The sequence below is a fragment of the Mustela putorius genome, unplaced genomic scaffold (genome assembly GCF_011764305.1).
Source record: "Mustela putorius furo isolate JIRA1106 unplaced genomic scaffold, ASM1176430v1.1 tig00000743_pilon_pilon_pilon, whole genome shotgun sequence".
Lineage (NCBI taxonomy): Eukaryota > Metazoa > Chordata > Mammalia > Carnivora > Mustelidae > Mustela > Mustela putorius.
Window position 1 is genome coordinate 3,409,498 of NW_025421464.1, and position 23,655 is coordinate 3,433,152.

General features: G+C 47.4%; 1 protein-coding gene across 2 annotated transcripts in view; it reads left to right on the forward strand.

The window, feature by feature from the left end:
- Positions 1–23,655, forward strand: part of ZNF341 (zinc finger protein 341) — a 45,135-nt gene that overhangs the window by 4,172 nt on the left and 17,308 nt on the right. Inside the window, exons 2-10 of one of the 2 annotated variants that reach the window (XM_004746612.3) lie at positions 1,457–1,567; positions 3,993–4,189; positions 6,424–6,573; positions 10,137–10,388; positions 14,577–14,772; positions 15,776–15,866; positions 17,100–17,293; positions 19,243–19,433; positions 23,164–23,372. In XM_004746612.3, the coding sequence (XP_004746669.1) occupies positions 1,457–1,567; positions 3,993–4,189; positions 6,424–6,573; positions 10,137–10,388; positions 14,577–14,772; positions 15,776–15,866; positions 17,100–17,293; positions 19,243–19,433; positions 23,164–23,372 (1,591 nt within the window). Of the gene's footprint in view, positions 1–1,456; positions 1,568–3,992; positions 4,190–6,423; positions 6,574–10,136; positions 10,389–14,576; positions 14,773–15,775; positions 15,867–17,099; positions 17,294–19,242; positions 19,434–23,163; positions 23,373–23,655 lie in introns of those variants that run through there. The other variant, XM_013053394.2, reaches the window with a different exon arrangement.

Genomic DNA, 23,655 nt, shown 5'->3' on the forward strand with positions numbered 1-23,655 from the left:
GACCTGAGCCGAAGGCAGAGGCTTTAACCCACTGAGCCACCCAGGCACCCCTAGAAGAGTTTTGGACAGAAGGGAGCAGAGCAAGCTATGAAGGATTGAGCAGAGAGGTGGAAGAAGACCCAGGAGGGAGGTATCCTAGAGCCAGGGGAGTGTCTCAGGAAGGAATGTCCGATGCTGCCAGATGTTCTTTGGTGATTTTGGTGGAATGCTGGGGCTTAAGCCCATGAAGTGGGTAGAGGAGGATTGGGAGGTGTGTAGAGGCGATGGACGGATGATTCTTGTTGAAGGGAGGAGAAGTAGGAACATGGGTTCAAAGAGAGGGAATTCTAGAGAGACCTGAGCATGTGTAGTGTTGATGGGAAGGAGAGGTTGCAGACATACCGTGAAGACAGGGACCATTTGCTGTGGAGAGTGGTTTCTGAGGGAGCAGGAGGGGTTGCAGGGAAGTGCTGGCCTCAGGAGAGACACAACATGCATTGGGACAAGAGAAAGTATGAATTCACTTCGGCTGTGGCAGCTAATAGTTCCAATTTGCATTGCCTTTGGAAGCTGGAGCAGGTGTCCAGGTAAAAGGTTGGAAGAGGTTGGGAGCAGAGCATTGGCTGTGGGGACGGAGAGAAGGAGGCACCCTCTGGGTTTTTTGGGAGGGAGGCAGTGTGGTTTGGTGGCCACTTAGATGTGAGGAGGCCCGTCCTCCAGCTGGTGACATGGCTAGACTGTACTATTATGAACCTCAGCAGTAGTGACAGCTGACTGGAAAACATGGAAGTACTCAGGTTCCCACGGGTGTCCTGACCATAAATTCGATTACACTGTTTACTGAGGAACTGAAAGAAGTACACGTCGGAAAACAAGGGAAGCAGGGGCGCCCAAGAGCAAACAAATTTGTGGGGTAGGATGGGGAAGACTCAGTAACATGATTTGTGGAGGGGCTTATGATTTAGGATCAGACTGTTCCCTGAGGAAGAGAGAAGCCTAGTCTAGCAGTGGTTTAAACAAGGTAGAAGTTTATTGCTCTCATATGGGAGACCAGAGGAAGACAGCCCAAAGCTCCAAGGGTGGCTGTGTTCTACAAGGTTCTCAGAGGCCCAGGACCTTTCCCAATTGTGCCCTGCAATCCCTAGGGTATGGCTCTTATCTTTATGATCTGGGGTGGTGGCTAGGGCAAAAAAAGGGCATCCCGTACCAGGCAGTTTTAAAATAACTAACCAGGTACTGCCATAGGACACCTTTCTTCCTCCATTGTCCAGAATTTAGACAGTCCCTAGCTGCAAAAGTAGCTGGGAAATGTAATCTTTATTGTGGGGCCATATTTTCAGCCAAAAGTCTTGGGTTCTATTACAGTGGAAGTAGGAGAGAATGTATATTGGGGCACAGCCAGCCGTCTTTGCCACAGAGGGCTTACTTTGGGTCTGGCTTGTGAAGGGGAAGTCAGAGACTCCATTTCTTTTTTCAGGAATGGACAATCAGACTGTCCTGGCTGTCCAGTCACTGTTGGACGGCCAAGGAGCAGTCCCTGATCCAACAGGCCAGAGTGTCAATGCACCTCCTGCTATCCAGCCACTGGGTAAGTATCTGGGCAGGTTCACCAGTGGGAAGGGTGCGTAGCTTCCTGTGAAAAGCAGATGGGGCTCATGAGGGGGTATGGGAGTGAATTGCCTACTGGGGTGCCCAGGATACCATCTGGTGTCTGAACCCTCTCCCCTTCCTCCTAGCCTGGGTCTTCAGGCTCAGGCTTGTTTCTTCTTGGCAATAGGATACACTTTCTCAATCAGTTAGTGAATGTGAAGCTCATGACAGGGAATGGCTAGGAGCTTAGTAACGCTTGTACCTTTGACCGGAAAGTTATTTCTCAACCTCTCCTCTATGGAAAGAGCAGGCTGAACATGAATCTCCAATTTCCAGGCCAGGCCCCTGAGACACAGAGAAGATAAGGAACTTTAGAGCCCTGTGTGAGTCTCTGTGTTCATTTATTCATTCCACAAACATTTTTTGAACACTTGGGAACAATTCTGGGTACAGAGAGATACCCACCTGGGTTTGAATCCTTGTTCCCGTAGTTCCTGGCTCTGTGACCTTGGGCAAGTAAGTAAACTTCTCTGTGCCTCAGTTTCTACATCTGTAAAATGAGGATAATAGTCTTAACCTCTTAGAGACCTTGTGAGGATGCTTGGGACTCACTTTCAGTTGTTTTGTAAATAAGGAACACAAGTCTCTTGTGGTTTGTAGAGATGAATGCTTATTTCTCTCTTACACGAAGTCCTGATGTGCGTTTGGGGTGGGTGTGGTGAGACTCAGATCCTTTCTTTCTTAAGGTTCTGTTGCCCTCTGCCTCAGTCCAGGCTGGCTGCTCCAGCTTTCCACTTTCATTTCCACATTCTAGCCAACACAAAGGGAAGAAAGAACAAAGTAGAAGTCATACTCCTTCCTTTTATTTTTTATTTTGTTTTTTAAAATAATTTATTTATATATTTGAGAGAGAGAGAGAGCAAGCACAAGTGTGGTGAGGGGCAGAGGGGGAAGCAGACTCCCTGCTGAGCAGGGAGCCCAGTGTGGGGCTCCATCCCAGGACCCCAGGATCATGACCCAAGGCAAGGGCAAAAGCTTAACAGGCTGAGCCACCCAGGTGCCCCTATATGCCTTCCTTTTTTAAAAAATATTTTATATACTTACTTGTCAGAGAGAAAGAGAGAGCATGAGCCTGGGGAGTGGCAGGAAGAGGCAGAGAGAAGCAGACTGCCCGCCAAGCAAGGAGCCCAATGTGGGACTTGATCCCCGCATTCTGGGGTCATGAGTCCAGCCAAAGGCAGATGCTTAACTGACTGAGCCACCCATGCGTCCCTATATGCCTTCCTTTAAAAGAAAGTTGCATAGACAGTATACTTTTGCTCTTATCCTATTGGTTAGAATTCAGTCACATGATGTCTAGCTGCAAAGAAGGCTGAGAGATAGAGTCTTTAGTTAGATGGTCATGTTTCCCACTATTACTGTCTAAGAAGGAAGAGTGGCTGTTGAATAACAAGTAGACGTTTCTTTCTTTCTTTCTTTTTTTTTTTAAAGATTTTATTTACTTATTTGACCGAGAAAGATATAGTGAGAGAGGGAACACAAGCAGGGGGTGTGGGAGAGGGAGAAGCAGGCTTCCCACTGAACAGGGAGCCCGATGTAGGGCTCGATCTAAGGACCCTGGGATCAGGACCCTAGCCAAAGACAGATGCTTAACCAACTGAGCCACTGAGGCACCCCAACAAGTAGACATTTCTGCCACAATGTGTCAAGTGCTTGGCACAGTACATGGCCGTGGTCTACCATGGCCACCCTCAGTGGGTGGTATCAACTATAGCTAATCATTCATTGAGTTTTTCACTCATTCAGCAAATACCCATTGAGGGGCTTCTACATACCCAGGAGATCCTGCCAGTTATGGTAATAAATAAGACTTATTTCCTCCCTTTTGGGGGATTCACAGTCTGACGGTCCTGGGAAGAAGTATGATATGAGCGATGCACCCAGCAGAAGGAACTATGGCGACTAGCTTTAGGAAGGCTTCCTGAAGGAGGTGACATCCGAGCAGAGTCTTGTGGCCTGAGTTGTTCTGAGAAAAGAAGCCTGCAGAGGGAGCAGGGGATGCTGAAACATAGAAGGTCATGTAGCCCATTTGGGGACTGATGAACAATTCAGGTGGGATAAAGATTCCAAAATTTCTCAGCTTTGAAGCACACCCACTCTACTATTTCCTGATTCATAATTTTTCAATACCTGGGTAGACATGACTGGATATTCCTGTAGGAGCCTACGTGGTTTTGAAATCTCCTTTTGGAAGCACAAAGTTGGCACTAGACACATGCCCGTCGAGTCACAGATTTCTGTTAAGGTGGCATGCTTGTGGTCCAGCCACAGGTGTTCTCCTGTCTCTCACTGTGGTGCCCTCTCATTTGTCTCGCTTTTCATCATTGTTCCTCTCCCTCTCTTCGTGTGGGTGTGACCCCTAGACGATGAGGATGTCTTTCTCTGCGGAAAGTGTAAGAAGCAGTTCAACTCGCTGCCAGCATTTATGACCCACAAGCGGGAACAGTGCCAGGGGAATGCCCCGCCCCTGGCCACCGTCTCATTGGCCACCAACAGCATCTACACCCCTTCGGCAGCCCCTGCAGCTGTCCAGCAGGCCCCGCCTCCTGCCAATCGCCAGGTATACGTTTGTTTGTGTGTTCCTTCATTCATTCACTCAAGTCTTTTTTGAGCTTGCACTCTGTGTCAGGCACTGTCTGGGCATCGTGACAGACAAATGTTCCAAATCACTGCCCTTATGGAGGTGGGTGAAATAGTACCAAACACATATGGAAAGACAGACTTTTTTTTAGGATGTTAAGTGCAGAGAGATGGGGATGCCAAGACGGGGATGGGAGGTTTTGCCATTTTGTAAATGGTACTTGGGGAAGAGCTCTGTGAAGAGGTGACATATGAGGAGAGACCTAGGGTGATGAGGGAATGAGTCATGCTGCTAGTTTGGGGAAGAGTATTTCAGGAGAAGGGATCTGCAAATGCAAAGGCCCTGGGGGGAGAGTGTGCTGGGTTTATTCCGGGACCAGCAAGGAGGTGAGCATGGCTGGGGCTGAGTGAGTAAGGAGGAGAGCAGGAGGTGATAAGGTCAGACAGGGAGCAGGGGGAATCCTGACAAACATGTGGGTTTCGTGGGCTTTTACTCTGAGTGAGATGGGAGCCTTTGGAAGGTTTTTTGTTTTTTTTTTTTAAAGATTTTATTTATTTATTTGACAGGCAGAGATTACAAGTAGGCAGAGAGGCAGGCAGAGAGAGAGAGAGGAGGAAGCAGGCTCCCTGTCGAGCAGAGAGCCTGATGCGGGGCTCCATCCCAGGACCCTGGGATCACGACCTGAGCTAAAGGCAGAGGCTTTTTTTTTTTTTTTAAGATTTTTTTTATTTATTTATCAGAGAGAGAGAGAGAGCGCGCGAGTGAGCACAGGCAGACAGAATGGCAGGCAGAGGCAGAGGGAGATGCAGGCTCCCTGCCGAGCAAGGAGCCCGATGTGGGACTCGATACCAGGGTGCTGAAGGCAGCTGCCCAACCAACTGAGCCACCCAGGCGTCCCTAAAGGCAGAGGCTTTAACCCACTGAGCCACCCAGGTGCCCCTGGAAGGTTTTGAACAGACGATGGACATAGTCTGATTTACACTTAAACTATATTACTCTGGCTGCTGTAGAGTGAATGGATTTTGGTGAGAGTCAAGAGAGAAACCCAGGAAATTTAGGGACCTGTTGTACCAATCTGGTGGTGGTGGCTTGACTGGGATGGTGGCAGTGGAGGTGAAGAGAAGGGATGAGATTTTGGAAATGTTTTGAAGGTGGAGCCCATAGAGCCTGTGGATGGGTTGGATGTGAGGAGTGAGATCAGAAGGAGTCGAGGGGGATCTACTGCAGAGATGAAGTTGCCATTTCCCGAAGTGGGGAAAACAGCAAGAAGAAGATTTGGTGGGGGGATGTCAGGAGTCCACTGGTCATGCTGGATTTGCAGTATCCATCATTCTTTAAGTGGAGGGAGTGAAGACGCAGACAGATCCGCAGGTCTGGAGGTCAGGGGAAAGCAGAGACCTCCTGGGTCAAGGGCTCTTAGAGGGATTAAAGGATCCCCATAATGGAGGCTGGACATGTCTCAGGACACTAGGTCAAGGTGTCAGGTTTCCTTCTGGCTGCCTCTTGTCTGCTCATTCCTTTAAAACATTATCTCCTTCCGTTATATAGACATAATTCCTGCTGTCAGAATAAAAGCATTCACCCCAGAGCCATAGGACCTGTACACTGATACTTCTCAGGCTGCCGCAGACCTCTCTCAACGCAGAGCATGGTGATTCCATAGGAATTATACAGTGCTATTGTTTAGAATTTTTTAAGTAAGAAAATATAATCTCCATGCCATTGTATAATTTGGTTTCTCGTGCAATACCTTTTGTCTGCTGTGTAGTATTCTAAGCTATGACTATGTTGCCTTTTTTACTCTGTTTACCCTTTGACACTGAGACTCTTTCTAGTTATTCACTATTAGAAATAAAACTACACAGAATACTGTTGTTTATGGACTCCCGGTAGACATGTATGAGTGTTATTCTAGGAGAGATACCAGAAAGTATTAGGGGATATTTGTCTTATAGAGAGTTGTGACTTATTCTCATTTCATAGATAAGGAAATGGAAGTTCTGAAAGGTGGAGTGACTTGCCCAGGGTCAGGGTCATACAGCAGGGAGAAGCTGAGGTGGAAATGAAACACAGGTCTGTGGGATTCCAGAGCCCAAGCCTTTTCATCATGCCGTGTTTCCTTCCAAAGCCTCAGCCATATCCTTTCTCTTCTCTCCCCTTTTCTTCTCTTCCCTTCTCTCTCTCTCGCTCTCTCTCTCTTTCACACTACCCAGATCTCCACGTACATTACCGTGCCCCCATCCCCGCTGATCCAGACCCTGGTGCAGGGGAACATCTTGGTGAGTGATGACGTGCTAATGTCTGCCATGTCGGCCTTCACGTCCTTGGACCAGCCCATGTCCCAGGGCCCCCCACCTGTGCAGGTAAGGAGGCGGCCGGCTTCTCGTAGGGTCTTCACTCCAGGCCTGTATGTTGCCCGCCATGAATTGGGAGCCTTGTAGAGAGAAGAGTGGATGGCCTCAGCTCTCTCATGCTGAAGAGGGACTGTCAGTCTCCCCTTGGCCTGCGCTGCTGTGGGTAGGGAAGATGTCACTTTAGTTGAGACCTAGAACATTACTTTGGGTTTTCATAGCCATAGTCTGGCTATTTTGACTCCTATTTTTACTCTTCTTCTTCTTCTTCTTCTTCTTTTTTTTTTTTAAATAAGTAGTCTCCATGCCCAACATGGGACTTGAACTCATGACCCCCAACCTCAAGATCAAGAGGCACATGTATATTGACTGAGCCAGCCAGACACCCTCCTATTTTTATTCTTTTCTTTTCTTTTCTTTTCTTTTCTTTTTTTAAGATTTATTTATTTGGGTACCTGGGTGGCTCAGTCGGTTAAAAGACTGCCTTTAGCTCAGGTCATGATCCTGGAGTCCCAGGATTAAGTCCTGCATTGGGCTCCCTGCTCAGTGGGGAGTCTGCTTCTCCCTCTGACCCTACCCCTTCTTGTACTCTTTCTGTCTCAAATAAATAAAATCTTAAAAATAAAAAGATGTAAGGGCGCCTGGGTGGCCCAGTGGGTTAAGCCTCTGCCTTCGGCTCAGGTCATGATCTCAGGGTCCTGGGATAGAGCCCCATATCAGGCTCTCTGCTCAGTGGGGAGCCTGCTTCTCCCCCACCCCCACCCCCCAGCCTGTCTGTCTGCCCACTTATGGTCTCTCTCTCTGTGTCAAATAAATAAATAAAATCTTTTAAAAATTTTTTTAAAAAGAGCTTTACTCTGACAATTTTTTAAAAATTTTAAAAAAGGTTATTTATTTGCGAGAGTGAGCACAGGTGTGTGCACAGGGAGTGAGGGTGAGGAGAGAAGGGGCAGAGGGAGAGGGAGAGAGAGAATCTCAAACAGACTCCCCACTGAGCACAGAGCCCCATGTGAGACTGAATCCCATGACCCTGAGCTCATCACCTGAGCCGAAATCAGGAGTCAGATGTCTTACCAACTGAGCCACCCAGGTGCCCCCTCCTAACTTCTTAACAAAAGTGTTCCTTATCCATTGGAAAATGTTAGAAAATACACAACAGAAAAGTAAGAACAAAGTTTAATTGCTCTGGAAACGAGAGAGACATGGCAACCGACTACAATGTGTGAGGGTTTTTTTTTGTTTTTCTTTTCCACCTGTATTTCCTGCTTCCCTTCACCCATTTTGCCTGCCCTTCCCTTGGCAATATGCAGTTCTTGGTTGGATCCTGGACTGGGGGGAAAGAATCCAAAGGCATTATTGGGACACTTTGGGGAAATGAGAATAGGAGGAATTTGAATATTTTAGGTAGTATTATTATATCAACACGCAATTTCCTGAGTACGATTGTCAAATTGTGGTTATATGGGAGAATATCCTGTTCTTAGGAGATGCATGGAATCCAGTATTGAAGAACAGAGTGTTATAATGTCTGCAGCTGTCACGTGACTCTTGATCATAGTGTTGTGAGTTTGAGCCCTACATTGGGTGTATACATTACTTAAAAATTAAATCTTTAAAAACAATTAAAAAAGAAAGAATAAAAGTTGGGAAGTCAATCAATTAATCAACCACCCATGCTCTCTCTCCCCAAAGAAAACTCTGCTAGAATTTTGGTGTCTGGCTTCCCCGATCTTTAAATGCAAATAGAAAAACAGTTTTTTGGCTTTTTTTTTTTTTTTAAGATTTTTATTTATTTATTTATTTGACAGACAGATCACGAGTAGGCAGAGATGCAGACAGAGAGAGAGAGAGGAGGAAGCAGGCTCCCTGCTGAGCAGAGAGTCCGATGCGGGACTCCATCCCAGGACCCCGAGATCATGACCTGAGCCGAAGGCAGAGGCTTTAACCCGCTGAGCCACCCAGGCGCCCCGGCTTTTTTTTTTTTTAAGATCTTATTTATTTCTTTTGTCAGAGGGAGAGAGAGAGAGGGAGAGAGAGCAAAAGCAGGGGGGCAGCAGAGGCAGAGGGAGAAGCAGGTGCCCTGCTGAGCAAGGGGCCTGATATGGGACTCGATCCTAGGACCGCGGGCCTGGCTGGGAGTGGCACGGTGGAGATCCAGGCATTCGGAATGCAGCCTTACCCACCCCTGGAGGTGGGTAAGGGGAGCATCCTTTATGAAATACTGATCACCAGCCTTTTTTTTTTTTTAAAGTAAGCTTTTTGCCCAATGTGAGCCTTGAACTCATGACCCAGAGATTGAGAGTTGCATGCTCTACCAGCTGAGCCAGCCAGGCACCCATGATCACGATCATTTTAATAACTGTAAAATATTCCATTGTGTGGATGGACGCTTGCCTACATAGCCAGGCTTCTGTTAACAGATATGTAGGTCATTGCCATTTTTTGCCATTATAAAAACTACTAGAGAAGCATCCATGTACACAAATCTTTGCCCACCTGTTTGTTTTTATTTTTGTGGAAGAAATTTCTAGAAGTCAGTGGCTGCATTTCAGGGGTCCACAGCCACCCACACCCACACAGCCACCCACACACTCTCTAGAAAGACTCCTAGGACTCGGGTTAGTTGTACTGGTGGCTGTGGTTTATTCCTGACCAAGGATACACAGCAGGATCAGCAAGGGAAAAAGACATGGGCTGGAGTCTGGAGGAATTGAGGCATAGGTTTCTTTTTTTTTTTTTTTTTTAAGATTTTATTTATTTGCCAGAGATAGAGAGAAAGAGTACACACAAGCAGGCAGAGAGGCAGGCAGAGGCAGCGAGAGAAGCAGGCTCCCCGCCGAGCAAGGAGCCCGATGTGGGACTCGATCCCAGGACCCTGGAATCATGACCTGAGCCGAAGGCAGCGGCCCAACCAACTGAGCCACCCAGGCATCCCAGAGGCATAGGTTTCTAAAGTTCCTCTTCTTGGGGCAGTGGGGAGAGATTGCCCAAAACACTTTTTCCTCCAGCAGAGGAAAACAGCAATGTGTGTGCATGTTTCTGCCCAGAAAGCATACCTAAGATTCAAGGCTCAGGTCTTTTCTTGGGGATTGGTCATGGAGGTGCCAAAGTGACCAAAATTCCATACTCTTAGAAGGAAAGGAGGTGTTCACCCCAGATCACATTGTCCGTACAAATGATCTAGGTGACCTCGTACAGGATGGTCAGTGCCCCAGGGGAGCAAAATAGCCTTAGTGGTCCTAGGCAACCTTCCACAAGGCAGGATCTCAGAGCGGGCCCCACAAGCAAGCCCTCCAAGGACAGCAACACTGGGGCTATTAGATCAACTCAGGTGTCCAAGCTGGGCCATTTTTGTCGACTTTCCTAGAGAAAAGGGGTAATGGCACCTGGTTGATGCTTCCTCGGTATTCTTCATGACTCTGTTGCCATGCCTCCCATCAGCCCTGTCCTCTGAGCTGCCTTGTGAGGGGCTCTTCTTTCTACGTCATTGGCTAAGACCAATGTCCTTCTCGGCTGATAACAAGACAGCTGGTATCAAGAGGGTGTGACACTTTAATTCTCTTTTCTGATTTCAGAGCAGCCTGAACATGCATTCCGCACCAAGCTACCTCACCCAGCCTCCGCCACCTCCTCCACCCCCTCCGCCACTGCCCCCACCCCCACCACCCCAACCCCCACCGCCCCCACCCCAGAGCCTGGGGCCCCCTGGGCGTCCCAACCCTGGCGGCAATGGCGTGGTGGAGGTGTACAGTGCCACAGCGCCCCTGGCTGGGAGTGGCACGGTGGAGATCCAGGCATTGGGAATGCAGCCTTACCCACCCCTGGAGGTGAGCGGAGCTCGGGGTTTGGGGTGGAGGGAGAGAAACTGGTTCTGGTTATCATGGGTAACCTGAACCTTCCTTGAGCACCAGCTGTGTGCCAGATGGTGCCAGAGGTACTGTGGGAGACAGAAACAGATCAGGGGGGTATCCGCATCATGGGGGAGAAGGACTTTAATCCAGCCATCATACCTGTAACGGTAGAATGCAAGCCTTGAGAAGGGGGTATGAAGTAGAGGTTGTAGCAGAAATAGAAGCTGCCCTCAGGGAGGGCTCAGAACATTCCGAGAACACCAGTGTTTTCAGGAGAAGATTCCAAAAAATTATCTATATGAATATCCCTTACATTTTTAAATATTTTATTTATTTTTTTAGAGAGAGAGAGAGGGAGAGCAGGGGGAGGGGCAGAGGGAGAGGATCTTAGGCAGACTCCACGCTGAGCGCAGAAGCCCAACAGAAGGCTTGATCCCATGACCCCTGAGATCATGACCCAGACAAAATCAAGAGTTGGATGCCCAACCGATGAGCCACCCAGGTGCCCCAGGCTCTTAACATTTTTTTTTAATAAGCTAGGTGTATGGATTAGCCAGGGCTGTGGAAGGAAGTTCCACAGGACCTCAGTGGTATATGGCAGAATGTGTTCATTGTTCTTGAACCTACATGGCTGGCTTGGCAACTCTGCTGACCTTGGCCGGGCTCTCCCAGGTATGCAGAGATGGCAGCTGTCAGTTGCTATAGGATGGCCTGTAGGTGGGACAAGTTGGGTAACCCAGCCCTGCTCCAGGGCACCCCTCTTCCTCTAGCAGGCTTGCCAGGCATGTGCTCATAGCAGCGGGAGAGGCACGGTTATGCAAGCAGAAATGCCTGTGGCCTCCTGGAGCTTAGGCTTGTGTCGGGTCTCTTCTGTTGGCCAGGGTAGGCCAGCTGATTTAAGAAGTAGGGAAACCGATGCCACGTTTGATGGGGGAAGGCTGCAGAATCCCCCTGCAAAGGGCACAGGTACTGGGAAGCTTAGAGAATTGAAACCACAAAACCGGTGCGTGTACCCTGTGTGCTATACTCATTTCCTGCTACAAGCTCAAGGTGCTCAGGGTTCAGAACCTGTCCTGACGCCAGTGCTAGGGGGCACGGTGCTGACACCAAGAGCCTGCACTTGAGGTCACATTAACCCCCACTCACCTTACAATCTGGCCATACAGACATTCCATGTCTAAGGAGAGCCAGACCAGTGGGGATATCTCACCACCAACTGCATGATGTTATGAGAGCCTGCAGGGGATTTAGCCTAGCCTGAGGGAACAGAGCAAGCTTTCCTGTGTTGAGTTAAAAAAAAAAAAAAAAATTAGGGCAATGCTGAGGGGATGATGGTGGCCTGGTAGGCGGAGGGGGCCAGACCAGGGGAGCTGCTCTTGTTCATTTCCCACGTGGACAAGGGCAGAGCCCAAGTCTTCTTTGATCTGGCATCCTTGGCCCCTTGCAGAGTCCCTGGCCTATGGCGCATCTATAGTAGGTGTCTGTAATAGGGCCTTCTGACCTCAGTCTCCTTGCCTCTGGAATGGGAGCTCCCCTTGCAGAGCTGTTAAGGATAAAGAGAGCAAACCCACTGGCCGTCACGTAATTGCTCAGTGATGACTTGCATGACGGGTGAATTCGTCCATGTGATATTTATTGAGTTCTGTATCGGTCAGGAAAATAGGGACCACTCTAGGCATTTCTGGCAAAGGGATTTAATGCAGGAGGCCAGGTGCTTACAAAGGTGGCTTCAGGAGGGCTGGACGGAGCAAAGGGCAGAGTTGGCAGAGGCCACTGGTTTTCAGGTTCACTGTTGTTGCTTGGCCCAGAGGGCCAGGACGCTCCAGCTGTGCCCAGAGCTGGGGAAGCTGTAGGATTCTGTCACTGTGCTGCCGTTCTCGAGGGCTGGTGGTCAGGAGGGGGATGGAGGGTTCAGCCAGCCATCCAAAATTTATTTATTTTTTTTATTTGATTTTTATTTGACAGAGATCACAAGTAGGCAGAGAGGCAGGCAGAGAGAGAGGGGGAAGCAGGCTCCCCACTGAGCAGAGAACCCGATGTGGGGCTCGATCCCAGGACCCTGGGATCATGACCTGAGCCGAAGGCAGAGGCTTTAACCCACTGAGCCACCCAGGCACCCCCAGCCATCCGAAATTTAGAACCACACACCTTCCTGTCTCTTGCCTCCGCTGCCAGAGGAAAGCAGTTTCTACCTTTCTCTGCCTTCCAGATTTCTTGCAGGTGCTTCTCGTGGGCAGAACCTAATTTGTGCTCAGAACCTTGCTGGTAAGGGAGTCTGAGAATGTGCATATCAGGGGAGAGCATGGAATGTGTAGGAATGATATCAAAGGCCAACAGACGAGATCTAGCAGAAGCACCTACCATACCAGATGGTGCCCTATTAGATGCCCAACACATGCATCCACTGATAGCAACTCTTCTCGTTCCTGGACCCAATTCTATTATTGGGTGAGGTCCCGCTCCCAGCACCCTCTCACGATGCCAGGCAGTTCTCAGACACCAGCACAGTGTCCAAGAATTCCAACTCATTTCTAATGCTATCTACCCAGAGATAACAGCAGATCCCACAGGTTAAGGGTTCAGTCCTGCAAGATTGCCCTCACCCCCACTTTAGCCAGTTGCAAGCTACCTGTGCTTTTGACGGACAGGCCACAGGTTGGAAGTTCCAGCAACCACCTCCTTAGGTTCTGTTAATTTGCTAGAGCAGCTCATGAATTCGGGAACATTTGCGTTTACCAGTTTATTAAAGGATATAATAAAGAATATGGGATCAACAAGCCAATGCAGAGGTACATAGAGTGAGGTGTGGGAAAGGGGCATGGAGCCTCTGTGTCCCAATCATCCCACATACATGTGTTCGTCAACCTGGAAGCTGTCTAAACCCAGTCGTCTGGATTTCTTATGGAGGTTTCAATACATAATCACGATTAAGTCATAGGCTGTGGCTAGTTGAACCTGTAGCCCTACCTCATTCCCCAGAGGTTGGGGAATGGGACTGAACGTTCTAAACCATCAGGCACATGGTTGGTCCTCTAGGCAACCAGCCTGCCCTTGGATCAGGGCCAAAAGTCACTTCCATCAGTAATAAAACAAACAAAAATAATAAGACACCCATTTCACTTTTATGGCTCTGAAGCATTTCCAGGAACTGTGGATGAAGACCAAATATATCTGACAAATATATTTTGATCACATGAATGAACAAGTATACCTTTTTTATGTTCATTCTATTATAATATATAAATGAATTCGCTGGCTCAGTGAATATTTATTGTATGTCCACTCTGTGGCAAGGATGACTCAAGGCTTGGGATGGAACAGTAAACAAAAGTGGACCAAAAGTCCCTGCCTTCATGGAAGTAGGCAGATAATAGATAAGTAAGTAAAACACATAATTTCTTAGATAATGTTAAGTCTATAAAGAAAAAGAAAAAAGCAGAGGAGGATAGGAAGTGAAGTTTTGGATAAGCCAGCCTGGAAAAACCAATGAATGATGAGTAAATCATTGAATTAATGAAATTTTCACAATGCCCTGGTGTCATGGCGTAAGCTTAGTGTTAACGAGGTTTGAGTGGCTCAGAATTCATCTGGCGTGAATGAATTTTTTGTGGCTTCAGGGTCCGTTCTCAGTTGAGAGATGCTGGTGTGGCATCAGGCAGGGTCAGTTAGGAAGCGGGGTTACTGGTGAGGATACAGACCCTTCTGACTTCCTGGTTCTCCTTTGCTAACAAACTACTACTACCAATAATGCCGTAACAGCAGCTAATGTTTATTGAACATTTACTGTATGCTAGGCACCCTTCTGAGCTCTTCACATGTTAACTCATTTAATCCTCACTACAACCCAAGGAGAGGAGTACTCTCATTAGCCCCATTTTACAGCTGGGGAATTGAGAGATGTTGGAAGACTTCTCCGAGATCACTTAGATAAGTGACAGAGTCAGGATTTGAACCCAGACTGTCTGGCTCCAAAGCTGCTTCTAGCCTACTGGCTCCATGAAGTTCTACAGGGTCTTGGGAGTGACTGGGCTGACTGAACCAGATGGAGGGGTTAGGATTGCGATCCTGGCTGAGTTTAGCCAGGACCAGAGTGAGGGCCCCCGGCTGGTCTAGTTCTTTTCTATCCTTCCCAGGCCTCTCTCCCTCACTGTGCTGTCCTTCTAGGTGCCAAACCAGTGTGTGGAGGCTCCAGTATACCCCACCCCTCCAGTGTACAGCCCTGGCAAACAGGGATTCAAACCGAAAGGACCAAACCCGGCTGCCCCCATGACCAGCGCTACAGGGGGCACGGTGGCCACCTTTGACTCCCCACCAACACTGAAGACCCGCCGGGCCAAAGGTGCCAGTGGACTCCCAGAAGGTGGGCCCGCCACCTTCCAGGGGCATCTTTCCTCTCTTTCTTCAGCCTTCTCCTGTCCATAAGGCTGCTTAGTTCTGATCTTCCCTCTTATGATGGCTAGGATGAAGTATGGTTGTATGTAGTGGAAAGTCCAAAGTAAGAGGGACTTTAAAATGATTGAATTTTATTTTTCTCCTGTGCAAAACAAGGCCAGTGGCAGACAGTTTGGAAATCATGTGCTTCTGTGGTCATGGGGTACCTACATTTCTTCTGCCTTTCTGCTCTGCTACCCCTAAGGCATAGCTTCTGTTATCAGGGTGCCTCACCATCTAAGATGGCTGCTGGAGCTCCGGTCATCAGTTTCATATTCCAGGCAATAAAAAGGATAAAAGGGGCATCTCCCAGCTTCCAGAAGTTCTGCATGATGCTTTGCTTCCACCTCATTGATCACAACTTAGTCATATGACCTTATCTAGCTGCAAAGGAAGCTGGGAAATGTCTCTTTTAGCTGGGAATATTGATATTTCCATTATTTGGGGGGTTTTGAGGGAAGAAGGGGGACAGTTGATATCAGGCAAGCAGTGGTGTCTGTGACCCCTTCAGAGATTCTAGCGATGGGACAGGGGCAGTGTTAGAAAGTGGTGGTGGAGGGGGAGGGCACAGATAGCAATCACCTGAGGTCTTGCAAGGTTAGCAAGGAGTCCACTGCAGCTGGATGGAGAGAATGATGAGGTTGGCAGGAAGCAGAGGATGCATAGCCCTGTAGGCCACAGCACCAAGTTTGGATTTTTATCCACAGGCCAAGGGGAACCTTTCAGAAGTGGTTCTGCTCTTTCCTGGGCATTCCTCCTCCAGGCACTGTGAGAGGCTCTGTGCTACTTTCCCTGCCTGTCTGTGCATGTAGACCCCCCCGGGCCTTCTGGCTCCACGTCCAAGGGATAGAGAGATAGGAGGCTGCTCTTTTTGCTCTCACTTATACCCCCAGCCTCACTGTTCCCCACCCATCCCCCACCTTGTTTTTCAGCTGCAGGGAAGCCCAAGCCTCAAAAACTCAAGTGCTCGTACTGTGACAAGTCATTCACCAAAAACTTCGACCTGCAGCAGCACATCCGAAGGTACCCAGGCATGGTGGGGCAGGTGGCTCCTCAGCAGCCCTGGCTGGAGGAACGTCCACAATAGAAGCAAGGCTCCCTGCTCAGTCCCCTTGCCAGGGTGATGGCCAAGGCCCTACCCATCCTATCACGGTTCTCAGACCTTCTGTCCAAGTCAGGTCGGTTTTCCCTCTTCTGTCTCAGGAGCAGTAGGAGGGATCTGTGAAAGTTATGGCGCCTGCCCATTACGGCGAAGAAGGTCTGAGCCCTGCGGGGTGGTGGGGGGAATGTACTTGAACTGTGGGGTCTTTGCAGGGGCGAGGGATGCTTCAATCCTCACTTCTGCAGAACGGGCTGACCTGGGGGGTGCCACGCTCTGCAAAGATGACTACGAGTAGAGCCCAGGTGGGGCTTGAACTCACAACCCTGAGATCAAGACCTGAACAGGCCCGTACCTCTAAAACCATTAATACAATATATATTAATTAATTGAATATAAATTTAAAAAATTTTAAAAATTAAGTTAAATATAAAAAAGTCTTCACTAGACTACACTACTATTGCTCAATAGAACTTTCTGCAGTGATGGCAATGCCCAAATTGGCACTGTCCAGTAGTGTAGCCACTGACCATATGCGGATGCTGAGCATTGAAATGAGGCCAGTATGACTAGGAAACTGAATTTTTAATTTAATTTAATTTTAATGAATTTAAATTTAAATTGTCCCATGTGGCTTGGGTCCACCTTATTGGACAATGCAGCTGTATAGATTGTAATAATACTGTTTAATAAATTCTTGCAGTTTTGGTTACTTTGTTTTTATGATCAGGGGTTTTCCATATGACAACAGGAAGCTTAATTTTTAAAGTATTTGAGGTTTTAAAAACGTGAATTTATTTGAAGGAAAATATTAAATAATGGTACAAGTGCTATGCTGTGACTGTGCCATTTCTTCTTCAAAGAATAAATCCCTCTCTGAGAGCGCTTAAACATTTATGAAATATTTTATCTCACCGAATGGGCAGGGCCCACAGAGAAGGTCAGCTCCAGGGCTGGTTGACTGAGCAACTCCATACTGTCACCAAGGTCCCAGGGTCTTTCTGCCTCTGGTCTGGCGGCTTGTCCTCATGGTGTCAGAATGATGGCCAGGGGCATCCGCAGGCTCTGTCTGGGCCTTCTTGGCGGCTGTGAGCTCCTTTGCTGGGGTCACATCCCAGTTCCTACATGAGGGCGCTGACGGGCTTTGTTTCCCACAGCCACACCGGTGAGAAGCCCTTCCAGTGCATTGCATGTGGCCGTGCCTTTGCCCAGAAATCTAATGTCAAGAAACACATGCAGACTCATAAGGTGTGGCCTCCAGGGCGGAGTGGTGGCACTGTCTCTCGCAACTCTGTGACCGTACAGGTCATGGCCCTCAACCCCAGCAGGCAGGAGGATGAGGAAAACACAGGTAGGTCGAAGAGGGGAATGCTATCATGCTCATACCTGTCCTCTGAAGCTTCATGGGTTCTATTCCCAGCTGTGTGAACTTGGGCAACCTCCTTGACCTCTCTGGGCTTCAGTCTACTTTATTTATAAAATGGGGCATAGCATGAAAGGAGGGACGACAGATGTACAGTAAGCCTGGCCTTACTCTAATACTGTACCGATAGAAGACAGCACTAATCCATCACCTGGCCTTTTTGCTGTGCCTGGATCCTGCCTCAGAATCACTCTCGGTATATTGCTGCAGGCAGTCACTATCGGTTGACTTGAAATTGAAACCTATTTGACTTCCTTGGGCAGATGGTCTCCAAGGCCCCTTATACTTTGTAGGATTCCCTTCCGAGCCATCACTTGTTCCTGAGCTAATGATCATGTCCCAGATCTGATACCGGTTTAGTTCCTATTCTGTATGGAGCGTGAGGACTTACTAGGCCCTGGGCAGTGCTATTAACGAAAATATAATATGAGCAACATAAGTAATTTAAAACCTTCTAGTATGGGGCACCTAGGTGGCTCAGTGGGTTAAAGCCTCTGCCTTCAGCTCAGGTCATGATCCTAGGGTCCTGGGATCGAACCCCACGTCGGGCTCTCTGCTCGGCAGGGAGCCTGCTTCGTCCTCTTTCTCTGCCTGCTTCTCTGCCTACTTGTGATCTCTGGCTGTCAAATAAATAAATAAAATCTTTTAAAAAAATAAAAAGAAAAGAAACCCTTCTAGTAGCTACATAAAAACAATACTTTAAAAAAGTAATATTAATTTTAATCATGTTTTGTCTAACCTGATATCATCTTAGTGTATAATATAAGGAAATTATCAATGAAACATTTTATATTCATTTTTAATACTAAGTTTTCAAAATCCAGCGTTTTTTTATGTGTATAGCTTATCTAGATATGGACCGGCCACAAATTTTGAGTTCTCAGTCACCACATGTGGCTCGTGGCCTCTGTATTGGACAGTGTAGGGCCAGGGCCTAAGCCCTTCCTGTAGAGTCCCCCCCAGGTGGGCATGGCCTACCACATACCAGCGAACAAATGGGGTGTTTTGTTGTATGAGCGGCGTGTGGCCACTTTTATTTGAGCTTCCTATTGGAACTAGCCCTACAATGTGTTTAGCCAGTCTCTGTGTGCCCTGTGCATTTTTTTTTTTTTTGAGCTCCTTGGGGAACAATCTGTTTCTTTTAAAGATTTTGTCCATTTATTTGTCAGAGAGAGAGAGAGAGAGAACACATACAAGCAGGGGGAGTGGCAGGAAGAGGGAGAAGCCGGCTCCCCTCCGAGCAAGGAGCTCCTGCAGGACTCGATCCCAGAACCCTGGGATCATGACCTGAACCGAAGGCACCCACCCAACCGACTGAGTCACCCAGGTGTCCCATCTGTTTCTTTTCTTCTTTGTCTTCATCTTCGTCTTTTTTTTTTTTTTTTTCCAAAATTCTTACAGTGCCTGGCATCAGCATTTCAATGATATAGCAAACATTTATGGAGGCCTCTATAGAGATGAGTCAGAGGCCCCTGTCTTCAAAAAGTGAGGGAAGGGCAGCTAAATAAATGATTGTAATTGGAATGGGGGGCTGGGGAGGTATGATGAATGCAGCTGGGAGTAGTGTTCCAGATTTTTAACAAACCTGGAGAGGGCTAAAGAAAGACCAGTGAGCGGAGATTTGAGGCAGTAGCTGTTTACCAGTCAGGATTTAAGCATTTAGGAGGTGGACCCCTGGAATGGCGGTGTCGTGCGCAAAGCTGAATGTGAGTGTAGGGCCTTGAGTACAGTGTCCGACACCAGGAACATTATAGACAGCAGGGTAGATCCAGCAGCACACGGCGGGTGCTCTGTGACCCCTTCCTGAACGTTATGGCCCTCTGTCCTGACTCTTCCTCTGCCAGTCTCAATGCCTTCTTCCCTGGTTTTCTCAACAGGATTGGGCCAGTCCCTGTCGGGTGCCCCACAGCCCCAGGCCTTGCCTGCTGCAGATGAGGACGAAGGGGACAAACTGGAGGCCAAGCAGGTTGTCCTCATCGATAGCTCCTACCTGTGCCAGTTCTGCCCCAGCAAGTTTAGCACCTACTTCCAGCTCAAGTCCCACATGACCCAGCATAAGAATGAGCAGGTAAGCAGATGGTGGGCAGCAGGAGTCCACAACCACCGGAGATGGGAGACTCGGCTGGTGCTGGGGTCTTGAACAGTACCTAGAAAGGGACAGGAGTGCACCCCAGTTGCAGTGAGCTACCATCTAATCACCTGTGATAGGCCAGGATTCCCCTCTCTGGGTGAGGCCGCTGTGGTGCTAGGCCAAGGGAGAAAACCCAGCTTTTATACGTCATACAAAATAGAATCCGGACATGAGAAAAATTCTCAATACTCCAAGGAAATCTAATGTCTAACCACCTACTATGGGGATTTAGGACCACAGTCTTTTTTTGTTTTATATTTTTTTAATCGAGATACAATTTGCATCTCACAAAATTCACCCTTTTTGAAGCATACACTTCAGGAGCGCCTCAGTGGCTCAGTCAGTTAAGCGTCGGACTCTTGATTTCGGCTCATTTTGGCTTTCAGGTCATGGTCTCAGGGTAGTAAGATGGAGCCCTGTGTCTGGCTCCACGGTGGGCTTGGAGCCTGCTTAGGTTTCTTTCTCTCCCTCTCTCTAAAGTAATAAGTAAATAAATAAATAAAGAGAATTTTTTTTTTTTTTAATTTCAGAAAAATCTAGAGAATCTATAGGTTGAAGAATGCATTTGTTAGATGCTGGACACCCTGCTGAATGCTTACATTCAAAATTGTATTTAATCTTCATAACAACCTTAGCAATAGGCATTTTCAGTACATCCCAATGCAGAAACTGAGGCCCCGAGGGGCAAAGTGCCTATCCAGAGTGACCACCAGTAACTGACTGGGTCAGGGCTCAGAGCCCAACCCCATGTCATTAATTACCTTGCAATATGTGCTCCCCAGAATGCAGCACAAAATCCAGCATGTTTTGTAGTTTCTAGCTTTTTTTTTTCCTATAATGGGGATCTGTATATACACATATAACTTTGAATTATATTTTTTTTTCTGATAGCTTTTTATTTATTTATTTATTTTTTGGAGAGATTTTATTTATTTATTTATTTATTTGACAGAGATCACAGAGAACCAGGCAGAGAGAGAGAGGAGGAAGCAGGCTCCCTGCTGAGCAGAGAGCCTGATGCCGGGCTTGATCCCAGGACCCTGAGATCATGACCTGAGCTGAAGGCAGAGGCTTTAACCCACTGAGCCACCCAGGCACCCCCTGATAGCTTTAAGAAAAAACAACAACTTTCTCTTTTGGAAGAACTGTAGATTCACAGAAAGTTACAAAGATAGTAGGGAGCGGTCCCTTATACCCTTCAGTCAGTTTCCCTCTATGGTTACATTGTGTGTAACTACAGCCCAAGAGCTACACCAGGAAACTGACATGGGTATAAAGCTATGTGTAGTTCTTTGCCATTTTACCTGTTATAGGTAAAATCTGCGATCACAGTATAGAACAATTCCATCACCACAAAGATCTTTCTCATTCTACCTGTCATTATTATACCTGCTCTCCTCTTTCCCAACATTCTCAGCCTCTGGAAACTACTTATCAGTTCTCTGTTTTTATAAGTTTGTCATTTTGAGAGTGTTGTATAAGTATAATCATCCACATGTTTTTCTTTCTTCTTTTTTTTTTTTTTTTGAGATTGGGTTTTTTTTTAATAAGCATAAATTCTCTTGGGATTTGTGCTTTCTATTTTTTTTTTAAGAGATTTTATTTATTTATTTGACAGAGAGAGAGAGATCACAAGTAGGCAGAGAGACAGGCAGAGAGAGGTGGGGAAGCAGGTTCCCCGCTCAGCAGAGAGCCTGATGTGGGGCTCGATCCCACGATCCTGACATCAAGACCTGAGCTGAAGGCGGAGGCTCAACCCACGGAACCACCCAGGCGCCCCTGTGCTTCCTATTTTTTAACCTAATTTTTTATTCTGAGAATTTTCTCATGTCACTGTTTTTTTTTAAAAACATCATTTTTAACAGCTACACTTTAAGAAATCCTGTTTTAACATGTAGGATATAAACTATGTTTTGCTATTTAAGCAAAACCATGGTGAGCGTCACTATAATCATATCCTCATCTAGATCTCCTGACTTGTCCCTTATCCTAGATTCCCAGCAGGGGATTAATGGTGTTAAGTTGGGACACCCTTGGGGAAAAACACAGAAAACTTTGACTCAGATTGCTTAAACAATTAAGAGGCTTGTCATTGCAACCCAGGGGTATGGAAAACCCAAGATTGCACAGCTCCAGGCCTGAGACAGTCATTTGACTCAACCCAACATCAAGGACCCAGTGTCCTTCCACCTCTTACCTCTGCCACCTGAGGATATGACCTGGTTCTGGACTGATGGGTACCTGTGGTCCTGGGATGGTAGTCACTCTAGGCAGTGGTCTAGGCATAGCAAAAATAGGCTGCCTTCTCTGTGTCTCTTCATTCTTAGAAGCCCTCTGTAGATTTCTCATTAGTCAGAGCCAGTGGGTGTGCTTGATCACTTAGGAATTCATTATTACTCTGCAAATAATAGACAACTAGCTTACTAGTTAGGTTTTATTTCCCTATGTCACAAGAAGTCCCTAAGTAAGCAGCATTGGGCTTGTGCAGCAGATCAGTTATGTCATTGTAGACTCACGCTCCTTCTGGTTTGTGGCCTCCTTAGCATGTGACTTCCATCCTCAAGGTTGCATAATCGTTGCTGTATTTCCAGGTATCACAACTGTATTCCAGTCAGGACAAATGAGAAAAGCAGAGGGATTTCTCCTAGGAAGCTTTTGCTTTTTGTGTTCTGGAAGTAATGCCTTCCCTAAAGACTGCTGCCTATATATCACTGGCAAGAAAGGAGCCTGATGGCTGACAGTAGATACAAGGGATCCAGGGAGACCAAGTGTTTTAATGGGGCTTGTTGGCACCCTGAACAAATCAGGGTTCACTTTGTTAGGAAGAAGCAGCAAGTGGAATTATATAGGTAATCAGGAGTATGCTTGTCAAAGTATAATTTTCAAAATTTAAAAACCTAATTCTCATAAAGATAACATAGTGAACATGAGCCAGAATTTTACATAACTCATTAGTAAGGAAACTAGAAGGATGACAAAGCAAGTTCAAAAGAGGACCTAGAATACTGGTATTCATACATACATATAGTTAGGTCAGTGAAAGAAAGAACATTCAAATAAGGTGGTTAAGGTAGATTCAAATCTGGTTAATGTCCTACAGGGCAATAAAACCCATATCTTTGCTACCTGACAAAAATCATTTGTATTGGAGCTGTTTTCTGCAAGTTAATATTTAACTCTAGAGTCAGGCTCCTAATCCATAGTAAATAGTCAAAACAAGGCACAGCCCCCAGAGAGTAGGATGACCCTGGGCAGGCTTGGTAGATAGCACTTCTCAGGGCGAGATCCCCAGAGCTGTGACTTTGGCACCCGTCACCTGGGCACTCGTTAGGAAGGCCTGTCTTCAGGCCCTCCACACCTGCTGACTCAGATGGTCCGGGAGTGGTGCCCGGCAACCTGTCACTGCGGTGGTCGCTCAAGTCAGAGAGCCACTACTCTAGTTCAGCACTGGAAGGACACAATGTCGTCTTTTCACTGCATTTCCCGTCTTGGGGTAATTTTCCTAAAGATACCAGGTCACACACAGCACCTGAGGGAAAGGTCCTGGGGCCCTGTGACTGGCTGAGAAGAGAGGACTCTCTCATCAAGATAAAACCGAGCTCCAGGAGCAGGGGCTCAGGGGAACCATCTGCCTCCCATCACTTGGTCTGTGTCTTCTTCCCTCAAGGTATACAAGTGTGTGGTCAAGAGCTGTGCGCAGACGTTCCCAAAGCTCGACACCTTTCTGGAGCATATCAAGAGCCACCAGGAGGAGCTGAGCTATCGCTGCCACCTCTGTGGCAAGGACTTCCCCTCGCTCTATGATCTGGGCGTGCACCAGTACTCCCACAGCCTCCTGCCGCAGCACAGCCCTAAGAAGGACAGCGCAGTCTACAAGTATGTGACCTCCCCCTCCCCCTGCCCACACCCCCTCTCCCTGCAGGGACCCCAGGGCTCGGCCGCCTAGCTCCTTCTGACTGCTGAGGACCTGGGGAGAAGATGCTGGCCCTCCCTGTATCATTCTTCAGTTTGGTAGACATTTAGCCTAAAAAAATAATGTGAAAAAAGGGGAAAGCAATATTTTTTCATTCATAGTGGAAAACAGATATTTTTTTCCCAAACTAAAACTAGTATGAAAATATGATTTTGTCTGATCTTCAAAATTTAGGTTACAGTCAGA